The following is a 20,249-nucleotide window of genomic DNA, read 5'->3' as shown; positions in this document are numbered from 1 at the left end:
AATCAGATGAAAACTCGAGAAATTCATTAAATTTGGGAATTAATGTGGAAACAGATCACAAATTTCAAGTTCAATTTTGTATGTGTTTAAGAAGTACACACTTAAGGCAAATTATCTCCCCCTTGGCGGAAGGTGAGATTTTTAGCGTGTTGATCGTGCAAGTTTGCTCAGCGTGTCGATTTTGATTGGATTTGATTGCTCAAATGAAATGATATTCTCGCCTCAATCAATTTGTGGGTATTTTCTGATTATCCTATTTAACTTTCACTCTTTCCACCCTTTTCACTACACACTTCTTTTCTCGCCACCCCTTTAGCGCCGCTCTACACGATAACAATAATGGCGAGTGTAAAACATTCAATACTCCACCGATGTAACATTGGGCATGTGATTCCCAAAGAAAGATATTCCAGGGCTTTTTCAACCCATTGTATGAACTTCTCATGCACTTGTTCGCCAGCATGTGGAGAGAAGCGCAAAAAGTGGCACAAATTGCTCCACTATCGAGTGCGCTTTGTGCTATCAAATATATAGAAAGGAAAAGATAGTCTCGCGGCGGAGGAATTTCAGCAGAAAAAAGGAGTGCGCGAAACAGAAGCGCCGCGAATGAATGTGAAGCGTAGAAAACATGTACAAAGTGTCGATCACATTTCCCTGCTTGTCCAATTGATTCTCCATCTCAGATGCCTTGCAAGATTGAGGCTTTTCATCACAGTAACCAAATAAGTGGCAATATATTGCCCTCATTTGAATTATTCGACTGTTTCTGGGGGAAAGTCTTTTTTCCGATATTTCTAAGTAAATTTTTATTATTTCATACAAATTTCAATAATTTTTTGATTTTGGTAAAAAATATTTTTATTTGATTATTTTCTGGAAAATTTTGTGATTTATTTCTCCTTAAAAAATATTCAGAAAATATAGGGGTCGTTGCAACATTGCAAATATTGTATTTTAGTTCGTAAAAGCTAAGAATATACGTTGCAACTTTAGGCTTTTCATAGCTTTTATTGACTGCCGCTCGAGAAGACAAAGTTTGGAGTTTATTTAATACGATTGTTAGCTGTCAAACACAATTTTTAAATGAAACACAATTTTTCGTGTTTCTTGGAATTAAAACAGCTCCTGATCAATTTCCTTCGAAAGGATCAAAGGGCGTCTTGGAATCACATAACCTCAATTTGGTGCACCAATGAAATGAGCACAAATAACCCGATAAATCCAATCAATTTGTGCTAATCAACCTAAAATCATCATTAGAGTCAAAATAAATTCCTTATTGAATCATATTTTTGATATCTTATTTAAAATGTAACGAAAATAAAGTTGGAACGTCTTTTAAATTTGATTTGTTTAAATATTTTGACGAAGATATCCATTTTTTTTTGCTTTTTTACTTGGAAAATAATCTCTTTTTGATTATTTTTATTAAAAATTTGGATAATTTGATATTTTTTTCTCAAAGATTCCTCAAAAATCAGCTCGTGACTTCCCTCCGAAGCTTCCCCTCCGACAAATCATCAGGAACAATCCAAGCTATGTATAATTTGGCATCAGGACGCAAGACAGGAGCTCAACAGCCTGACAAGCCTGGCGCCTCCCTTCGATGTGCCTCGGAGAACAATATATTCATTTAATCTTTCTGTAATGTGAGTTGAAGCAAATAAATTGCTTTATTCTCTATATATGTCTGTTGTGAAATATCTCGTGCAATTACACATTTTCGGTCAAAGTTTTCAGCCATGGTTCATGGGTTGGCAAAATATGTGGAATACATGTGAAATTGTATCAAATAAATATATATTCAGCAATTGTAGTCCTTCTAAGCCCCCCAATTCACAGATAATCATGGGGTTAATACCACCCTGACGCCGCACATCTCGTGCAAATTTATTTTCCCAATTGCCTGTTACGCTGCAGGGCATCGACATTTGAAAGATAGGCGCGCAAAATTGACGATAATCTTTTATACAAATTTATATCAATTATCCGTGCTCTATTTTGCCGATAATTTCAATTGCATCCCATTTTCGAGCCAATCACTGTGTGTTTTTAAGGTGAATTGCGTGGAAATTATGCCTCGTAAAACAGAATGATCTGCAAATCGATTCATTTTTATGCGCTCAAAAGCTTTTTTCCTTGCTTTAGGGCTGATATTAGGCTGTTGAGCAATTTAATTAAACCACCAATGTGATTCTTTCAAGGGGAAAATTACTCGCAAGTTGTGATTTAAATTAACTTTGTGATTATTTAATCGTTTTTTATTATTATTCTCGTTTTTTTTTAATTAAAATTTGTTTATTTCATACAAAATTCTGATTATTTTTATTTTATATTTTGTAATTTTACTTGAGAAATTTTTTTTTTGATATTTTAATTCAGAATTTGATTATTTTGTTTTTTTTGTAATCTTACTTGTGACAAAAAATCTTTTTTTTTATATTGTAATTAAAATTTAATTATTTTTCAATTTTACTTGGGAAAATAATCATTTTTTGAACATTTAATTCAAAATTTGATTTTTTGAATTTTTTGTAATTATATTTGGAAAAATAATCGTTTTTCTTGATTATTTCATTCAAAATTTGATTATTTTTCAATTTTATTTGGAACAAAAAGATCATTTCTTGATTATTTTACTCAAAGAATTGATTACTTGATTATCACCGCCTTGTGACTTGCCTTCTTCGGTTCTTTTGAGTGTAGAATATGGAGGAAAAACTGTTTTGATGCATAAAAATTAATTATAGAGCTTAATTGTAGTGGGCGAAGGTGTTGCAATTCGGGAGAAGCGTATAAACAAAGAATGGCTGCAATTTGGTAATTTCGCGGAGGTGCTTGAGCGAGAGAGAGCATCTAATATCCTTCTTTACACCATCATTAGTGTAAATGGTTCAGTGAGTATTCACAGAGAATAAAAGTAATTAAATTAATTTGTATGAGCATTTGGAGCAAAACAGGAGAGAGGAAATGGCATTGGGTGGAGCGTCTCGATGGCTCTCGCTTTGAATTTTTACTGCCATTCCCTTTCCTTCGTGGCCCCCCGGAAAAGTGGGGAAAATTTGGGGTGGTGGGCGAGAGGGCTTTAGACTAAATTTCAATAAATCTATTGTGATCGGGGAGGGATTCTAATTTCTTCTAGTGATTTTCCCCTGCCGCACAGCGCGATCAATATGAATGACCCACTTCCGCTGCGAAGCTTATTCCTTTTTGGGGGTGGGAAAATTCCCATCAGAGTGTATAGTAAGTCCAATATTAGGTTTACATGTATTCACGTGAAATAAACGACATTTGTGCAAACATAATAAATCAATTTCCATCAAACAGACCTCAAGTTGTATGAAATTATAGACCAAACACAAATTGTGCTTGAGGAGAGAGAAAAAGAGCAAAAAATCCTTGTCTCAAGGAAACAACACAGCAAAAACATTGGAATTGTGTAGTGGAAAATTACACATGGAGGTTCGTAATCAGATGGTTATGTATTTAGACGCTTTAGGTGTATTACAATAATTATAAAATCGCGTGGAAGGGAAAACCTTGAAAATCCCAACGGCATACGAAATGTAATAACCGGGAATATGTGAAGTATATTTCACGTCTGTTTGTGTGTGTGTGATATACAAAAGAAATTGAACTAATTTTCCAAAAAGCCTATATGTAAAATGGCTCATAGCTCTCTTTCGGTACATAGCACAACATTTTATACCCCCTACGAATCAGACCCATTTTCTTCCGTATTTCTTTTCACCGCAATTTTCTCTAAGTGTGAATATTTGTCTGTGTCAGCGTGCTGCTGAATTTAAACATATTCTTATGTTCACCAACACGATATATACAGTGCCGAGTCACACTTGAAATAATAATGGGTGAAAAGCGGGTATGAAAAGTGTACAAGTTGGATTTCCCACTAACGCCCTTTTCAACTTGTGCGAGCAAATAAATAAATTTCGTGAGTGGTGTTGAATTAAATCCAAATTCCTTGAAATTATTGCTGTATTTGCATAAAATATACAAAATTATTTTATGTGATTGAGTCTCACAGGTAAAACAAATAGAGAAGTGTTCTCAGAATTAAGTGTGTGGGAAAATTGCTTGCCAGGGAAAAATAGGAAGTGCTGAAAGATGCAAAAACTTGTATACAGAAATATCTTTTCGTATCGCTAATTTGACAGGTGACATTCTGTGGCGCCACGTGTCTTAATCTTGAGACCAAGCTGCAGTCTATTGACTTTTGCTACATTTCAATCAAAATCAAGAGCAATATTAGCAGTTTATTGAACGATTAGGAGCTATTTGAGGTAAAATTCGGCAAATTTGCAGCGATATTAATACTCAATCGAGGAATAGTTTGACTTCTTAGTCAATCATTTGCATTGATTTTCCCAAGCAGCGTCTCTGAGCCATCGTAATGTGTGTTCCAGGCGATTCCGGAGGTACATATGCTCGTGCATTCCTGTGAGGAACGAGCCAGGATTGGGCAGACAAGTTTAATGTCAGATCCTGAACCGAATTTTAATCACCACTTGAATATGCCGGAGATTCCTCATTCATTCTTGGAGGGGGTGAAATGAGAAATTTTTGCGAGGAATGGAGAGTGTTGTGCAGAAGTATTGCCTGTGAAATTTGCACCACTATTTTTCCCTTCTATCTCACCTTAGACATGGTGATAGTGAAAATGCCACGTAGGATAAAATGTACGAAACATTTGTACAACAGTCGCTATATGAACAGCAATATATTTGTCAGAATAAAGAGAAGGTTATAAGATTAATATTCGCATTCCATCCCCAGGTGGGAGAATTATATCCACACCCACACACGGAGTGTATCTCGAAATTGCAAAACAGAAGTAAACAGAATGCTCAGCAGAAGATGAACTCACCCCCAGTGCGCCGTCTTCCACGCTCGGGTGTGTCACAATCAGCCCCTGGACCACTTCAAAAGTCCCACCCCGGCACGCACTTGATATGCCATCCGCACGCTGTGGTGCCTAATATAATGAGCGAGGTGGGAGCTGTGCTCAGCACATACCAAATCAGCCCCAGAGTCGGAGGCCGAAAGGTGTGGACTCGTCTCTATTAACATGGAAAATTCTGCAAATCCGCATTCTCGCACATTCCGCCGCCCGCCATCGTGCGCCCTTTGTTATTGGCCACCCCAATCAATACATCTGCAACAACACTTCGGAATCCTCTGGACATATGTTCACCGGAAGCCGAAGCATTCGGCTGTGATTCATGGACAGCGGGTCGCCCTTATTCATCCCAAATATGCAGATCATTTCTCATTAGTCAACCGACTTCGCTAATAGTGGCAAGATTGTCAGTTGATAATTCGATAATATCCAATTTCACAGCTTTCCAGAATTATTTTTATATTTTTTCGTTAAGTTTCTCTTCTTGTTTTATTATATTTCTACAAATTGTTTTATTTTTTTTGAGTTTTATGAATGTTCTGTATTATTACAATATTTTTCTGATAGTCATTTAACGTTTTTTTCAGATTTAAAATTTTTTTTTTATTTTAATTTTTTTTTTTTACTTTTTAATATTAGTTTTCCTATTTCCCCAGACATTTATTTCGTATTAAATTTCTTAAATGTCTTAAGGTCTTAAGAAAGTTTTGTAAATGATTATTTTTAGATTTTTATTATATTTGTTACATTTCTCTTCGTGTTTTTTTTATGTTGTACCAATTGTTTGATTTTTTATATTTTGTAGTTCTTTTGGTCTTTGTAAAGCTTATCTAACTCAGCCCTAGATTTATATGTTTTTTTAAAATGATTTTTACATGCATTTTTTTATTTTGTGAATGTTCTGTTAATTACAATAATTTTCTGATAGTCGTTTTGCGTGTTCTTTTCAAATTTTACTTTTATCTTAATATTTTTTATTTTATATTACTTTTCCTATTTCCTTATGGTGAAAACACAGCATTTGTAATTTGTAATTTGTCCACGATCATCTCTTTCTTCCCCTCGCGTTTCGTGTATTTTCCTTCCTACTCGCACAGTGGCTGTCTCGACATGTCAGAGTCGGCCGCTGACAAAGTAGGAAGGAAAATACACGAAACGCGAGGGGAAGAAAGAGATGATCGCGGACAAATTACAAATTACAAATGCTGTGTTTTCACCATTAGGCACTTTTTTCATAAAAAAGTTTTCTTTGTTGTTTTCCAGATTCATATATCTTATGTTAGAATTGGTCTTAAGAAAGTTTTGTATGTGATTTATATATTTTTTGTTATTTATTTTGATTCCTGCTTTTTCACTGTTTATGATAAAGTTTTTGAATCTTAATTTTTTGGCTGTTTCTGAATTCATTTAATTTTTTTTTAGTTTGTACTCAAAATGTGTGCTTATTGTTGTATTATTTGTCGAGAAAATGCAACGCAAATTGGCGTTGGATTTTAAATTATTTTCTCATTGTGAAAGTTTAATGAAAACAACAGTATTTAGATTAAATTTGGCGAAATAAATTAAATATATTTCAATGTATTTTAAATTTGTTCTGCTGATTTTGCTCCATGTTTGGCTATTCTCTAGCAATACTCATCGATTATTTTATCTAACAATTTGTCGATGCAAATTGATTAGAACAGTTTCGTCTGCTAGAATTGACCTGATTGAGTGAAGTTGGAGCTTTCGACAGATTATTTTCATGGAAATACACGATGTATATTGGCTTGGGAAAGTCACAAATCTGCTGAAAGTGTCCGAAAAGGATGAAATAATGAGAATTGCTGGGCGAGAGAAAATGGCGCAGATGCACTGCATGTGCAAATAAGCTTATTCTCCTAATTTTGGCTCACACAATCTCACTTTGCTGCATGAATAGCGTATTAAATCAAATTGCATTTCGATAAAGTATTGCATGCAATGCAATATGTGGCGCAATCAGCCATTTGAGCTCGGTTAAATTGTTTCATGGGAAATTTGCGTACAGCAATTGAATCCATATACTTTATGACTTGTTCACAAGTGCACGAACTTTCAGCTTAATGGCGACTCCATTCGGGGGTGGAAATTAGAGGGCGAGGATGTCTGTGGGCGTCGTTCCATTAAAAATATATGTGTGTCTGAATGTCTATTGATTTGCACCACTGGATAATGCCAAAATTATGGGGTATTCAGAGCGAAAGTAACTCGATAGTTGCCGCCGACGTCAGGAATTGGCTCAATGGTGACTATTTGCCGAAGTGGATAATAATGTAAATATTTTGAGATTGCCGGCCCTCGGCCGCACACACGCCGCACAATTACTATAATTTTCCAGCGCACGAGGAAGCTTTTCCATCATCTAATACATCCTGGTTACACATAACGCAATTTTCCACTGATAGCGCCTCTATAGCGTCTGAATTAATGGACATTTGATGTTGTGGGAAATATTTTTGGACACACAAACACACACGGACAAGTGTGACGGAGAGTCAAGAGTTAAAATCCCATTATTCATGAGAACTAATGAAAGTACAACTGTCAAGCATCGCCTTCATTATGTATTCGTAAGCTATATTGGAATTAAAAGTTACCCTTATTGTAATTCCATTCAGGGTATTCGCATCGCATGAAACTATTACGTGAGATTCCGAACTCCCTTTCATTTTGACACACTTCACATCAATTTTCACGGTTTTCACAGAGTGAATAGGGAGAGAATTTTTCCCACCAGCACCGGATAAAGTCCATCATGTGTTGCAATAAGCTCGGATGATGATAAATGACAGCGATATCAAAGGTACAATCGAGCTTATTGCTGAGATTTTGCAGTGAAACTTCTGCTGTTCTCAAGGGGTGAATCACTAAACGATTTCTGAGGAATCTTAGTGAAAACCATGAATAGTCGATTTATTATAGTTTTCGACTTATGAACTTTACAAAAGCTTTTTATTTGTCCTTCCTGTACAAATATTTTGAAAAAAATTGTCATGTTTTCTGAATAAAAAGTCGAATATTCATTCATTCTAAGAAAAATGTCCCAAAAATTGGAGTCAAACAAATTTCATAATTATCTTAAAATGTTTTTAATTCTTTGAATGAATATTTCTTATATTTAAAAAAAAATTTCACTTGAAAACCGACTCGAAGACTATTAAAAATCGACTTTGGACAGTAATATTTTCAGTTTTTTATTAATTTTACCATATTTTTGTCAAAAATATCAAAAATCAACTAAAATATACACAAAATAATAAATACAGAGCAATATTTGCACCTTAACGGACGATTTGAAGGCGTTTTGAGGGTTTTTAAGTAAATTTGACAAATTTCCGATTCGAAAAATTGCGATTTTGGTTTTCCATCGCAAAATAATTAAAAATTAAGTATTTTCGGCCAAAATGAAAAAAAAATCAAACTATAATTTAAATATATTCTAAATATTCCTTCTGAATTAATTATTTCTTCAATTGCAAGGAGAAACTTGTCTTTGGGAAACACATTTGGAACTTCTACATGCCTTTAAACTGCTGCCCTCTAGCGGCAAAGTGTGATTATTCCCTAGGCTTTTCTAGAAATCCTTATTCACCCATAAACCATGCTTGTCGTGATGCTTAACCCCACTTTTCCCGTGATTTTTCCAGCGTTTGCAGATCGATTGTTATTCCTCAACTAGAGTCCAGACGGATTTGGGAAGTTGTTCACTTTGTGCTGAGAGAAATATGGCGGGGAATTTTTCAAATGGCGAAGCAGTGAAGCGCATCCGAAGAGGAAGACTGGTCGACTCTCGACCTGATCCACATATTAATGGACGAGCAAGAAAATTATTAATATATCCCATGCAAACAGTTCCACTTTGTCGATTCGACGGCTGCTTAGTATTCCAGCCGTGCAGTGCCATTAAGAGTGAGATATTTTTGATAGGCATATGTATGGTTGGGGGGTGGATTTGGGGTGTGTGTCACTCACTTTATTCATGCCGACATGTGCTCGCCGCTATTTCTCTAGTCATTTAGCAGGAGAAATTCAGCCTGCGAGGTCGCGATTTCACGGCGAGACGCTCGGGAACCCGTGAGAATTCCGGAGGAATGCTTAAAGCCTCGCTTAACATACACTTTCCACCACCAGCACTGCAAATAGTCTCAGCGGAAAGTAGCATATATTTGCGCAATTTCACCTTAGAACCCATCAGAGCGACCAGAAGTGTGCAAACGTTGGCACAGAAGCTCTCTATCTCTCGCGATATTGCTCTAGCGCGTAATGAGAAGGGTTTCTCCGGTTCATAGTCTGCCGAAATATTAAGTGGAAGTGTAACAAAGAAAATTTCGTTTGGTTAATTTATGTATAATTTGAAATTCTCCCAGGATGAAGGCGGAGGGATGAAGCTGAAATTAGGCCTTTCGTTTCGTTGATTTGATACTTGAGCAAATTCCCGCTTGATTGAGCAACTCCCAAATCCGCCCTCAAATTGCAATCAAGTTCGGGGAGTTTCGTCTAAAATAACATCCCCGCGCCATTTTAATGGGGTTTGCAGACAATGACAAGATCTGGGCAATATACGCTAGGGTTTATTCACAAAATTATTGATTATTCCCTTCTTCCTTCCCGTTTTTGTCCTCATTTTTACTCCCAAAAGCTTCACTCCTTTTTCTCCTGTAATTGCGATTAATATGACGAGGAATCTGTAGATTAACAGAGACGAATAAGGAGATACTTTTCACAGTTCTAAGCAAAATGTGATCTCATGACTTCTAGTGGCTTCTAGAGAGCTTTAAGCTTCTCTCGCAAGGGGTGTAAAATTTCTTGAAAGTGCGCTTTGGCCAGTATTTCATGCTTTGCCCCAGCAATTCAGCAATAACAAGCAGAGTTTTTCGATACAAATTCTTATTTATAGCACCATTTATTCCTGTCTCCGGTAAATGAACGCATGTGTGGCGAAAAGGGTCAACTTGAGACGAAAAGCTCTACTCTATTTCTTTTATCGCCAACACAAGAGGAGCCTTTATTAAGAAATAGTCATTTCTTGAGCATAATAGCGACGTCCAATCTGCTATGTTTGGTTAATTTAGCAGAAAAGGAGTATATTTTGCACTTTCCACTAGATGGAGTGTGAAATTCGATTCCATTCTCTTTCGGCAAAAGGTTCGTCGACAGTTTTCGCATTTGGCCACCTCTTTTTCCCTCCACCGAGTGACAAGTTGTACGTGGGTGGAAAAATCACAATTAAATTGTATATTTATTGACCACGTATTTGTGCGGTTGTGAGAATAAAAGCTCCGCACAGCGTTCTGAACTTGTGACTTTCGCCGGTGCGCTGAGAAGGACACGAAAGGGATATTATGAGATGTTCGCTGGATGGAAGCGACAAAATCCATCCCCTCGGCTGCTGTGCAGTGAACTGTGGTGTGGCTTTGTGCAGGGCTATCTTGGGGGTGGCTTCAACCCCCCTCCTTTTGGCCCGTGTATGACATTCTCCGGTGGAAGGTCTTGTGGAACATACAAGATCTCCACACGTACGGCGGACAAGATGCGGTGCAGTAATCTCTTTTTCCAATAAAACCCCACACTGAAAATGTTTAGATTGAATGGAATCGTTACTCGTCTTGCAATTCATACTGGGGATAAATCCCACACTCGCTCTCAACATCCGGCAAAAGGTGTGGATTTGGCGGTGGAAAACCGCATGTGAGAGTGCCTGACAGGAAATACGATTTGGTGATTATTGTATTGAAAAGATAAATCTGGAGACATGTGCAATGTCGCCTAATTAAATCCAGAGATGAGTTTCCCAAAATTAGTTTCTCCGCACACTTACAAAAAACCACCACTTTTCCAGCATTTTACGATGAATCTCAAATATTTGCGCATTTCACTTTCATTATTATCAATGGCACACGAGCTTTCACAGCTTGACACCTTCCTGATGGTTGGCACAATGTTCTGCTTGCACGAAAGCATCCAAAGAGGAAATGTTTATGTGAGTTAAAGTGGGTGTTCATTTCTCAAAAATAAATCTTTTCTGACACTAGATTACATTAGATTATAAATCTTTGTTAGCACACTCACAGTCTGTCCCTCACCGCGTGCGTTTAATGAATCTCTGGGCTGATATTCTTGAATCTTCCATTTCTATCGGCTAATTTTTCAATTCCTGACTTCATGAGAGATAAACTGTGGAACATGATGTGGAAGGAACTAAAGAAAGTCAATAATATTAAACTTTTTACGCGTGTTTCTCATAAACAAGAGATATTTGTTGTGTTTTCATGAAAATTTTAAGAGATTTTCAGTGCTCTTTGCTACTTCTATGACCCATAATCATTCGTGGAAAGATTTTTAGATTACCTTTGAGCTCAAATGTCTTATAAAAGAATTGGAAAATAACTTTGTGGCCTAAAAACCACTCTAAATAGTTGAAAAACGCAATAACAGAATCTCAGATTGAGCTCTTAAGGGCATTTTTCGCATTGAGTCAGTTATAAAAAGTGTCTTGGCAGCTTTTGTTCGTTGGAAAGATGAGTTTCCGAGGTCCAAAATACCCTGAAGAAAAATCTGATGGAATTCATGAGCTTCGTAAAAGGGAATTCAAAGTGGAATTCGCTATAAATATTAGCCAATGAAGAACCAAAAAGCGCGATATTTATGTGAAATATTTCGCAATGCACACTTAAATACACCTTTTTTTGCTATTTATTTCCGTGAGGGCAGAATTTGTTAATATTTATTACATCCTTTTACGCTTTTACCGCTGAAAATACCAAAAACTCGATTTCTACATTTCCAGAATACCAATCTTAGGAGTTTCTAATCACCAAATCTTTGGCAACTGATAAGCTGCGGTGCATGAATCATGTAATGATTTCATTTTGTGTCACTGAAGAAGATGGAAAAGTTGGATTATCTCATAAATGCTCTTCGATAGCGTCTCTATTCTGACGCCAAGTCACACAATCAGTCCCCCATTTGTTCTTCCCTTTTTCCACCGCCGAGGAAAAGGCGAAGATATATGACGCTTTAAAGCACACGAAAATGTCACTACATTGAAATTTATATATCTTTTTATACCATCTCTCAAACTGAAACAGATAAAAATGCGTTGTATATCTTTGCTGAAGCACGAGATACAGAGTATTTCCTGTTCTCTCAACTTTTCTTCCTTTTCCACGCCTTATCGCATCGTCCGCTGTCTTTTGGCAAAGCTCTCGAGTTGGGCAGCTTTTTCACAGCCCAGAGAGTGTGCCTTTTTTTGTATGATTTTCCTATTAAAGCACAGCCACTTTTGTATTTGCTGTATTTGAATGAATAAATGCGTGGTGAAAATTCATCTAATGCACATTGAAAATGCGTAATATTCTATTCATAATGCTGGCACAGCTGGCAAATAATTATTATGCGGTAAACTCATATTAATTATGCTAAATACACCACTATAATCTCCAATTCACAAGAGACTATTCATGTATAATATAATCATCATCTACCATTTATACACCCGCGCATCCCTTGAGTAATCCTGCATCGCGAAACGTGGAAAACTTTCACGTGAAATCGATAGGTTTGAATATTTCACTTCGTGCAGAGAATTTTCCTACAATTTTGTAATTTGTGACATTTTGATCTTCTGCAATTTAACACATTCTTAAGTATATATTTAAGAAAAAGGAACTTCCCAATAAAGCTCCTCTTTTAATCCGCATAATGAAATTCCACCCTGAGAGAGAGAGAGTCTGATGAAGCACAAAGCAATGCAAATCATCACAGATATTTTGTTCAATTTATTCTCATGTATTCACCCACGTCGCTGCCGAAAAACACCCTTAAAGGCGCCCCTGAAGAGCGACAGAAAGCGAAATACTAATTAATTAAATTTGCTTGGAAAATTTCATTTTATAATCGCTCCAAGACCTCATTTAGAGGTATTAATAATTTTCCTCTCTCGCTCCTCATTTTTCGCCCACCTCGCGCGCCCTTCGACCCCATCGAATCAACCCCTCGTGGCCTATATAGCTGGCACAGGAAGTGGCGAATATAGACAATTTATACTGCGCGGGGAGTGAATTTAAGTGTTGCGAGAGACATTTTCGAGTCGCGCCGAAAAGTTGTCGGGCTTTTCTTTCTTTCTTTCATATCTTTTTTTGCAAACGCATTCACGTAAACAGCAGCAAACGTGATGGGGATAATAAAACAATTCAAATTCCACGTGAAGTGGCTCATAATAAAATACAATAAAGAGTCGGTTATTCAATATTCAGGCACGGCAAGTGCTCACAAGGGTGCAGCCGATGCTGTGCCAAAGGTGGCGCGCCGGGGATATTGGCAGCGCCACGCTTTCCCCGCCCGCCAACATATAAAAATTCATCATCACGAATTGCCGCTACATCTTCTCGCTCAGACACCTGGTGTTCTCTCCCTCTCTGCTTCGTGACACGCACAACATGTGTTTTTTATGCCATATCAGCCACCCCTGTGCTCTTTATCGGTGCAAATCCACATTTATTCACTTCTAATTCGTGCGAATGTGCCTCAAGGTGGCGCACAGAAATAGGATCAGACAGCTAAAGGAATTCCTCTCACCTCCAATCTAATTTCAAAACCTCTCTCGCACCCCCACGCGCGCCCCCTTTCACCCCTCGAGAGGCATTTGCATTTTTTCGCCCTTTGCCGAATGGTTTTCCTCCCTTCTTCACGTTCGTCTGTCTTCTCTTCGGCATCAATTTGATGTGTTTGGTGGGTTTTCTCAATGATTGTTATATGACCATTCCGAGCTGATAAAAGCGAAACACATCGCAATTGCCACTGGCACAGGTGGTGGGTTTGCTGCGCAAAACATCCCTCTGCCACTTTCCACGCTCAACCCCGTGGAATGGAAACTAACTGACATCAGAAAACACATCTGCAACTCAGGGTCATTTCTGAAGTGGTGGCAATTTGATTGTATATGCTGGCTTAAGATCTCCCATTGAGATTTCTAGTTTAATTCTTGAGATAGAGCAAAGTGGGGCAGCTTTGACACACAAAATTCATCACAAATATCCTGTAAAACCGTAAAAATAAGCCTCATAATTTCTTTAATTGAAATTATTAGTCACAAATAGCAGCTTCAAAACATTTAATGCACAAGATAATTGACAATGTTAGTGGATTCTCGTGTGTCAACGCTGCCCCACTTACGTCATTCTCTGGTATTCTATTGCAATGCTTAGAAAATAGCTAAAATTCAGTGAATCAAAAATATGTTTTCATCAAAAACTTTCCCAAAATAGCTAATAAATGTATTTAAAATTTAATTTCATGCAATTTTGAGTGGTTTGCACTTCAAACGGATGGAATTTGCTTTGACAGTGTTTGAAAGGGTTGCCAGATTGTTACTGTCAAAGTTGTCAAATGTGGCGCCAACTGTTCTCCCCTATTTTTCTGTTGTTTTTACCCTTTCAACCCTTCTTGACTTCAGATTTTCTCAGAGAGAAGTGCAAAAATGTGGTGGGGAAAATTAAATTCATTCTTATCTGTCAAAACAGCTGCTGGAAATCTGCAATATTTGGGCTGCCCGATGGAAAATTGATTGATTTGAACAGTTTTGAGGCAATGTAACTTATTTTCGTGGAACTAACCGCGCTTTTAATCACTCTGATGATGATTTAGAGTATTTTCAGCCGAGCAATGTTTCGAAATGTTTCTACTAATGAGGTTTATGCTCGGTGGTAAACAAGCACTGTGTCGTTTGGCAGCAAATATGGAAAATGAAGAGCTTAGGAATGATTTCGAGGAAATGACAGTGCATCGCGGGAATTATTGCAGGGTTGCAGAGGGTCGGCAATTGAGGGTCTGTGAGGAAGTGAATATATCTACTTACAGAACACATTCAATTTCATCGATGTTTCCTTCATTCCGCGCTTAACCAGCTCGTTAGTGGCACGACAAACAAGTGTTTTGCCGTGGTCTTGTCGTGTGGGTGTAAAATTCAATGTTGATAAACTCACGTTGCCATCCGATGATACCTGCCGAATAAAAGGAGCGAGTTGAGAAAACACAAATTCCACCAATTGTATCCAAGACGGTGTGAATGGCGAAGCTCGTGCTGTGGCACAATAGGAAATTGTCGACGCTCCACAACAATGAGAAGGTGAAAAGGTTAATTACATAAATTTCACATACTGTATGTTTAACATATTCCTCAACGACCCAACCGCCGTCATACACTATTATTCCATCCTAGTCAAGGGGACAATCACTCGCGATTTGAGACCACTTTGTGATTATTCTAAATTTTGATTATTATTTTTTAATTATTTGTGATTTTAATACAAGTTTTATCCAAATTTTGATTATTTCATACAAATTCCGATAATTTTTGGATTGTTTTCTGAATATTTGATGAAAAATTGTTTATTTTATACAAATTCTGATTATTCTTTGATTATTTGAGATTATAATTCAAATTTTTAATATTCTATACAAACTCTGATTATTTTTTGAAGTATTTCCTAATATTTAATAAAAAATTGTTTAATTCATACAAAATTCAGATTATTTCCTGATTATTTCATTAAAATTTGATTATTTTGCAATTTTCCTTCAAATTTTTTTTTAATTTGATTATTTTGAAATTTTACTTTGGAAAATAATAATTTTATGATTATTTTCTTCAAATTTTGATTATTTTGCAATTTTACTTAGGAAAATAATAATTTTTTGATTATTTTCTTCAAATTTTGATTATTTTGCAATTTTACTTGGGAAAATAATGATTTTATGATTATTTTCTTCAAATTTTGATAATTTTGCAATTTTACTTTATGATTATTTTCCTCAAATGATTTTAATATTTGATTAAAGAACACTTAGTTTCCTCAAAGATCGCCTTGTGATTTGCCCCTTGTTCGTAGTTTTCAGTGCGGCGCCGAGTGTGAGTCGCAAAATCCCTTTCATCCGCCCACTTGGCGTCCCGTTTTCGGAAGATGAGAGCGAGCTCTTGTAGGAATTCTCCTATCTCACAATTCCCCACATGTCTAATGAAAAACACATGCTGTGGCGAGGAGAAATTGCGGACCCACACACAATTTCTCCATTTTCACGCTAATGCCTAGATTAAATGAACTTTAATTTCTATTTAATTATTTTCCGGAATTTAGCGCTGCACTATGTATGCCAGTGGCGAGCGAAATTGCTCCAATTTATAATTGATGTTTCAACTTTTCTAAGTGGAAACCACAGCAAATTGCAAAAGCCATTCTCATGGCAAAGTGGGGAAGATATATATGATTGCACAACAGCATGTCAAAAAAAAAGAATCGAAAGAAGCATCCAAACGCCAAATATACGCGATTTCACGATTTTTCATGTTATTTTTCCGCCTCTGGCATTGTTTGCTGAACATTTGATAATGAATTTTAACTTCATTTAATTTGCAATTCGCACTTTTCGACATAAAATCAGATTCAATAACTCTTAATTTGTCGTCTAACAGATTTTTAAATTTTTTTTAATTCTCTCTTCTCAAAATCGAAGAAAACTCAATTTATTCGCTTTTTTTAGGTTATGTGATTAATTTAAAATAGATTCTGGCAATAAAAACCCCTTTTAAATCATCTTATTTGTGTTTAAGTGGAGAATTTTTCCCTTTTCTTAACAAAATTGATTATTTGCGTCTCAAATAAAACTTCAGATTAGTTAAGAAGCGGTTTAAAAGGCAACGATAACCTCAAAAACAATGTAATTTAAGTCTAGAAGAACATTTCTTCGCTTAGTTATATTCGCGGTTTGTGTTTTGTGTGTGGATTTTACTCATTTTCCAGACTTAAAGTATTTTTAAGCTGAATTCATAACCTCACAATTACACAGAACACATTTTGGGACATTAAAATCATTTCTTACAATCTGACATCTAAGTATTTGAGGAGAAATTGTACTTTCTCAGGTGGAAAAACTTAGATTAGATTGAGAAGGAGCCTAAAAAACGATAGAAAATGCCTCTGAAGACGTTCAGAAGTGTCTGAAGTGTTAAAGATTTAATACAGAAGTCATATTATCTCCTCCTTGTTTGTGGCAAATTTTGTGACATTTTTCACATAATATAATTTTACCGATGGTTTAATTTGAAGGGATTTAAACGCCTCCCAATAATCTGTTAACCAATAATTTCAAATGAAATTTGTAAATCAGATGAAATTAAATATTTGCCATATATTCAACAAATAAAATTATTTTTGATTAAATTTTCATATTGAGTAACAAAGTAACGAAGTAAACATCCAATATTTAAATATTTGATTGCAATTTTACATTTGGAAATCTTGCAAATGAAATTGTAATTTTTCTGGTTGTTTGTGGAAATCACAAATCACTGTTTTGTAGCCAAAATTTCTAATACTGAAAGTGTTTAAGCGGGGAAAACGAGTGAATGTTTGATGTGAGTTAATGGAGTTCCATTGATTTGCCACCTGAGAGAAAGTGCGAAGTGTTTGGTTGCGAAGAAAGCTGTCCGGGTCAGAGGTGAAGGCCTGAAGATTTTTGAAAAGTGTCTGATAATTAATGAACTTACCTTCACATTTGAGGCTTTCAGTTCAACGCCACTCATCCACCATGTAATTTTCCCCGGCGGCCTCGAGCCCACCGTTTGGCATTGCACTTCATAGCGCCGGTCCGCCGATAGGGGTTGATTCCCAAAGAGGATTTCCACGGAAAGTGGTCGAACTGGAACACACACACACGACATTAATCATTAATCTTCTGCTTATATTCCTGACGAGGTCTTCGGGGCGTGGGTGGGAAAGCGGAAAACTCGTAAAATTTATAAGAGCTCCGTAAAAGTTTCTCCCAGAGATTTCTCCAACGGCGGATATTAACAAATGGAGGGAGTGGAAGCGGGAAATAATTAAAGGGTTGTAATGGATTACAAAGTAACTATTCACCAATATACAAATTATTCACATACATTCTTAATTACGACACACGCGGAGAGAAAATTTGTCTATTTTTCCAGGACGTCCAGAAATAACACTGAGGAATAATTTAAAGGAAAAATACAGATAAGCACACTCTTCGCGTGTGCTTATGGTTGTATTAGCTGGGATTTACAATTTCTCTCTTCCGTGGCCAACTCGATTTAGTAAGAAGGAAAGAAAGCATGGAAATTTTCATGCAATACGAAATTCAAGTCCTGAAATTTAAACAGTTTTAACTCTCGTTCTATGGCTTCGATAGAAAAGTTTGATCCCTTTTTTTGGAAACGTCTCGATCTGGACTATCGAAATACTTAATAAATTATTTCAAAAATTGTTATTGACATTAGCGCCTCTGGCGGTGGTCCTACTAATTTATGATGTTCCAGTGAGAGATGGTATTTTACGAGACGTTTCCAATGAATACAAAGTAATTCCGATCAGTTAATTAGAAGCTGAGCTATAATCATTTTAATTTTTGAAATATGCATCCTTATATCTAGGGTCCGGAAGGTCCTAGGTCCTTAAGTGGCTGTTTGTTGGGAAAGGTCTTGAGGTCAGCTATAATGTACCAGAGGGCTGAGTCTTGAAATTCGTCAAAATCAGAATCAGTGGAAATTGACTGATTTTGAGAAATTCGCGAGTCTTGAGTAAAAATCAGTCAGAAACCGAGTCAAAATTGGCTTAAAATCAATCAACTCGTGTTGACATGAGAACATCGAGTCAACACGATTGCTCGATGTCTCAATTTTAAGATTTTACTTCAATTAGAGTATCAAATGGCCATCGATGGCATCGGAAATGGATAATAGAATAATTATTTTAATTGTTTTTAATTTTATATTGATAATTTTCCTTATTACAGCCGAGATATAAGCATCTCTTTTCTTGCGCTCGCGTAAGAGGCTCAGAGACGGAAAATAATTTCTTTCCATGCGCGCTATCTAGTCCCTGAGAGTCCTTTGCAGTGTCGAGGCAACGATAATCCAAATTTTATTATGTCATGCATAAACATTTTCAGTTTTGAAGGTATCTTTAATTGAATGGAATTCCCAAATTCTTCGCCCTTTGCTTAGTGCTTAAGTCTCATGAATTATGAATCAATGAACTGAACATGTGGACAGATAGTACAAATCCAAGTGTAATCAGAAGATGAACAATTGGTTCAACAAAAAAAATGGATGGAGAAATTTTTGCAAAGGGGAGGTAGTCGATCCCCATCTCGTGGGGCACCTCAAGATCACTCGCAGAAGTCTCATTCTGCTCCTGGGACTTCTCGTATAACCGCAGGAGAACATCTGTACGTTAATAATGCACATTATTCACATATTTGTCGCCTGAAGGTTAATTTTTGGCCTTCTTAAAGCGTGGGCAGACACCCCAGGATAATTCCTTGGGGTAAAAGTTAAGTTTGAGGAGCATTTTTATCATTTTCTGCCTCAAACACATCAACTTGGCTCAAATCAAAACAACAAAATGACGTTTCTGCCTGCGTTCCGAAAGCATTTCCCCTCCCGAAACATTCCGAAGACTGATTTTGACTCAAGACTCACGAAACTTTCAAAATTGTGATCATGTCAACAAGTTAAAAATCGATGAGGTTCTGTTGATTCTGATTTTGACCATTTTCAAGACTCAGCCCTCAGAATTTGAGTCCGATTCGTGTCATAACTGCTGAACAATTGAGGAAAGTGTAATTGACGGAAAGACAAACAGACACGAAAAAAAGTGACCCCCCTATAATTTTCGTCATATTTCGGCATTTTAAGGTTACCTGAGTCGAGTGGAGTTGATTTTGCGAGGTTTGATTTCTGGCGCGATTACAGAATATAAGCTGTGATGTAAATCGCAGCTTTTTAATAACTTGTGGAATAATTTAAAAGAATAATTGCGTCCACTTACGGTACAGCTCGATGGTGACATTGGTGGAGACGACTCTCTTGTGGAAATTGCTCGCTTGACACGTGTAGACTGTGTGGTGGTGAATTCTCGACAGGTTACGAACTACAAGTTTACTATTCACGGCGGTAGGAAATGAGAAATCTAGCATTGTACTCGAGAGCATTTGGCCATTGCTCGACCACGTGACTGTCGGCGTTGGAGATCCTGCGAAAAAAAAACAGGGAGGAGAAGAAGGACAACTGGTGAGAAGAACTTTCAGTCAATTTGTTTGGGGAAAAAGTTGCGATACTATTAATTAGGTGTCGTATTGATTTTTCGCTAATTAAATATTCATGGAATTTTCGTATTTTTCCTTCTGAGGTAACTTTTCCATATGCGCTCGTGCTGTTGAATTCTCGCTCCTTTTCCTCATTAGTAAGGCACATAATTATGCTTCATCAATTGCCATTGAGCATTTGTGGGCA

At 36.7% G+C, this 20,249-nt stretch overlaps 1 protein-coding gene across 1 annotated transcript in view; it reads right to left on the bottom strand.

Moving 5' to 3' along the window:
- LOC132264584 (nephrin) overlaps positions 1-20,249 on the bottom strand; it is a 166,036-nt gene that overhangs the window by 76,211 nt on the left and 69,576 nt on the right. Inside the window, exons 6-8 of the mRNA XM_059764832.1 lie at positions 19,786-19,989; positions 17,484-17,635; positions 14,796-14,940 (exon numbers count right to left, since the gene is read on the bottom strand). Of these exons, the coding sequence (XP_059620815.1) occupies positions 14,796-14,940; positions 17,484-17,635; positions 19,786-19,989 (501 nt within the window). The remainder of the gene's footprint in view (positions 1-14,795; positions 14,941-17,483; positions 17,636-19,785; positions 19,990-20,249) is intronic.

This window comes from Phlebotomus argentipes, unplaced genomic scaffold, assembly GCF_947086385.1.
Source record: "Phlebotomus argentipes unplaced genomic scaffold, Phlebotomus argentipes genome assembly contig_2, whole genome shotgun sequence".
In the NCBI taxonomy this organism is placed as follows: Eukaryota; Metazoa; Arthropoda; class Insecta; order Diptera; family Psychodidae; genus Phlebotomus; species Phlebotomus argentipes.
This window is presented reverse-complemented; position numbering and strand designations above follow the sequence as displayed.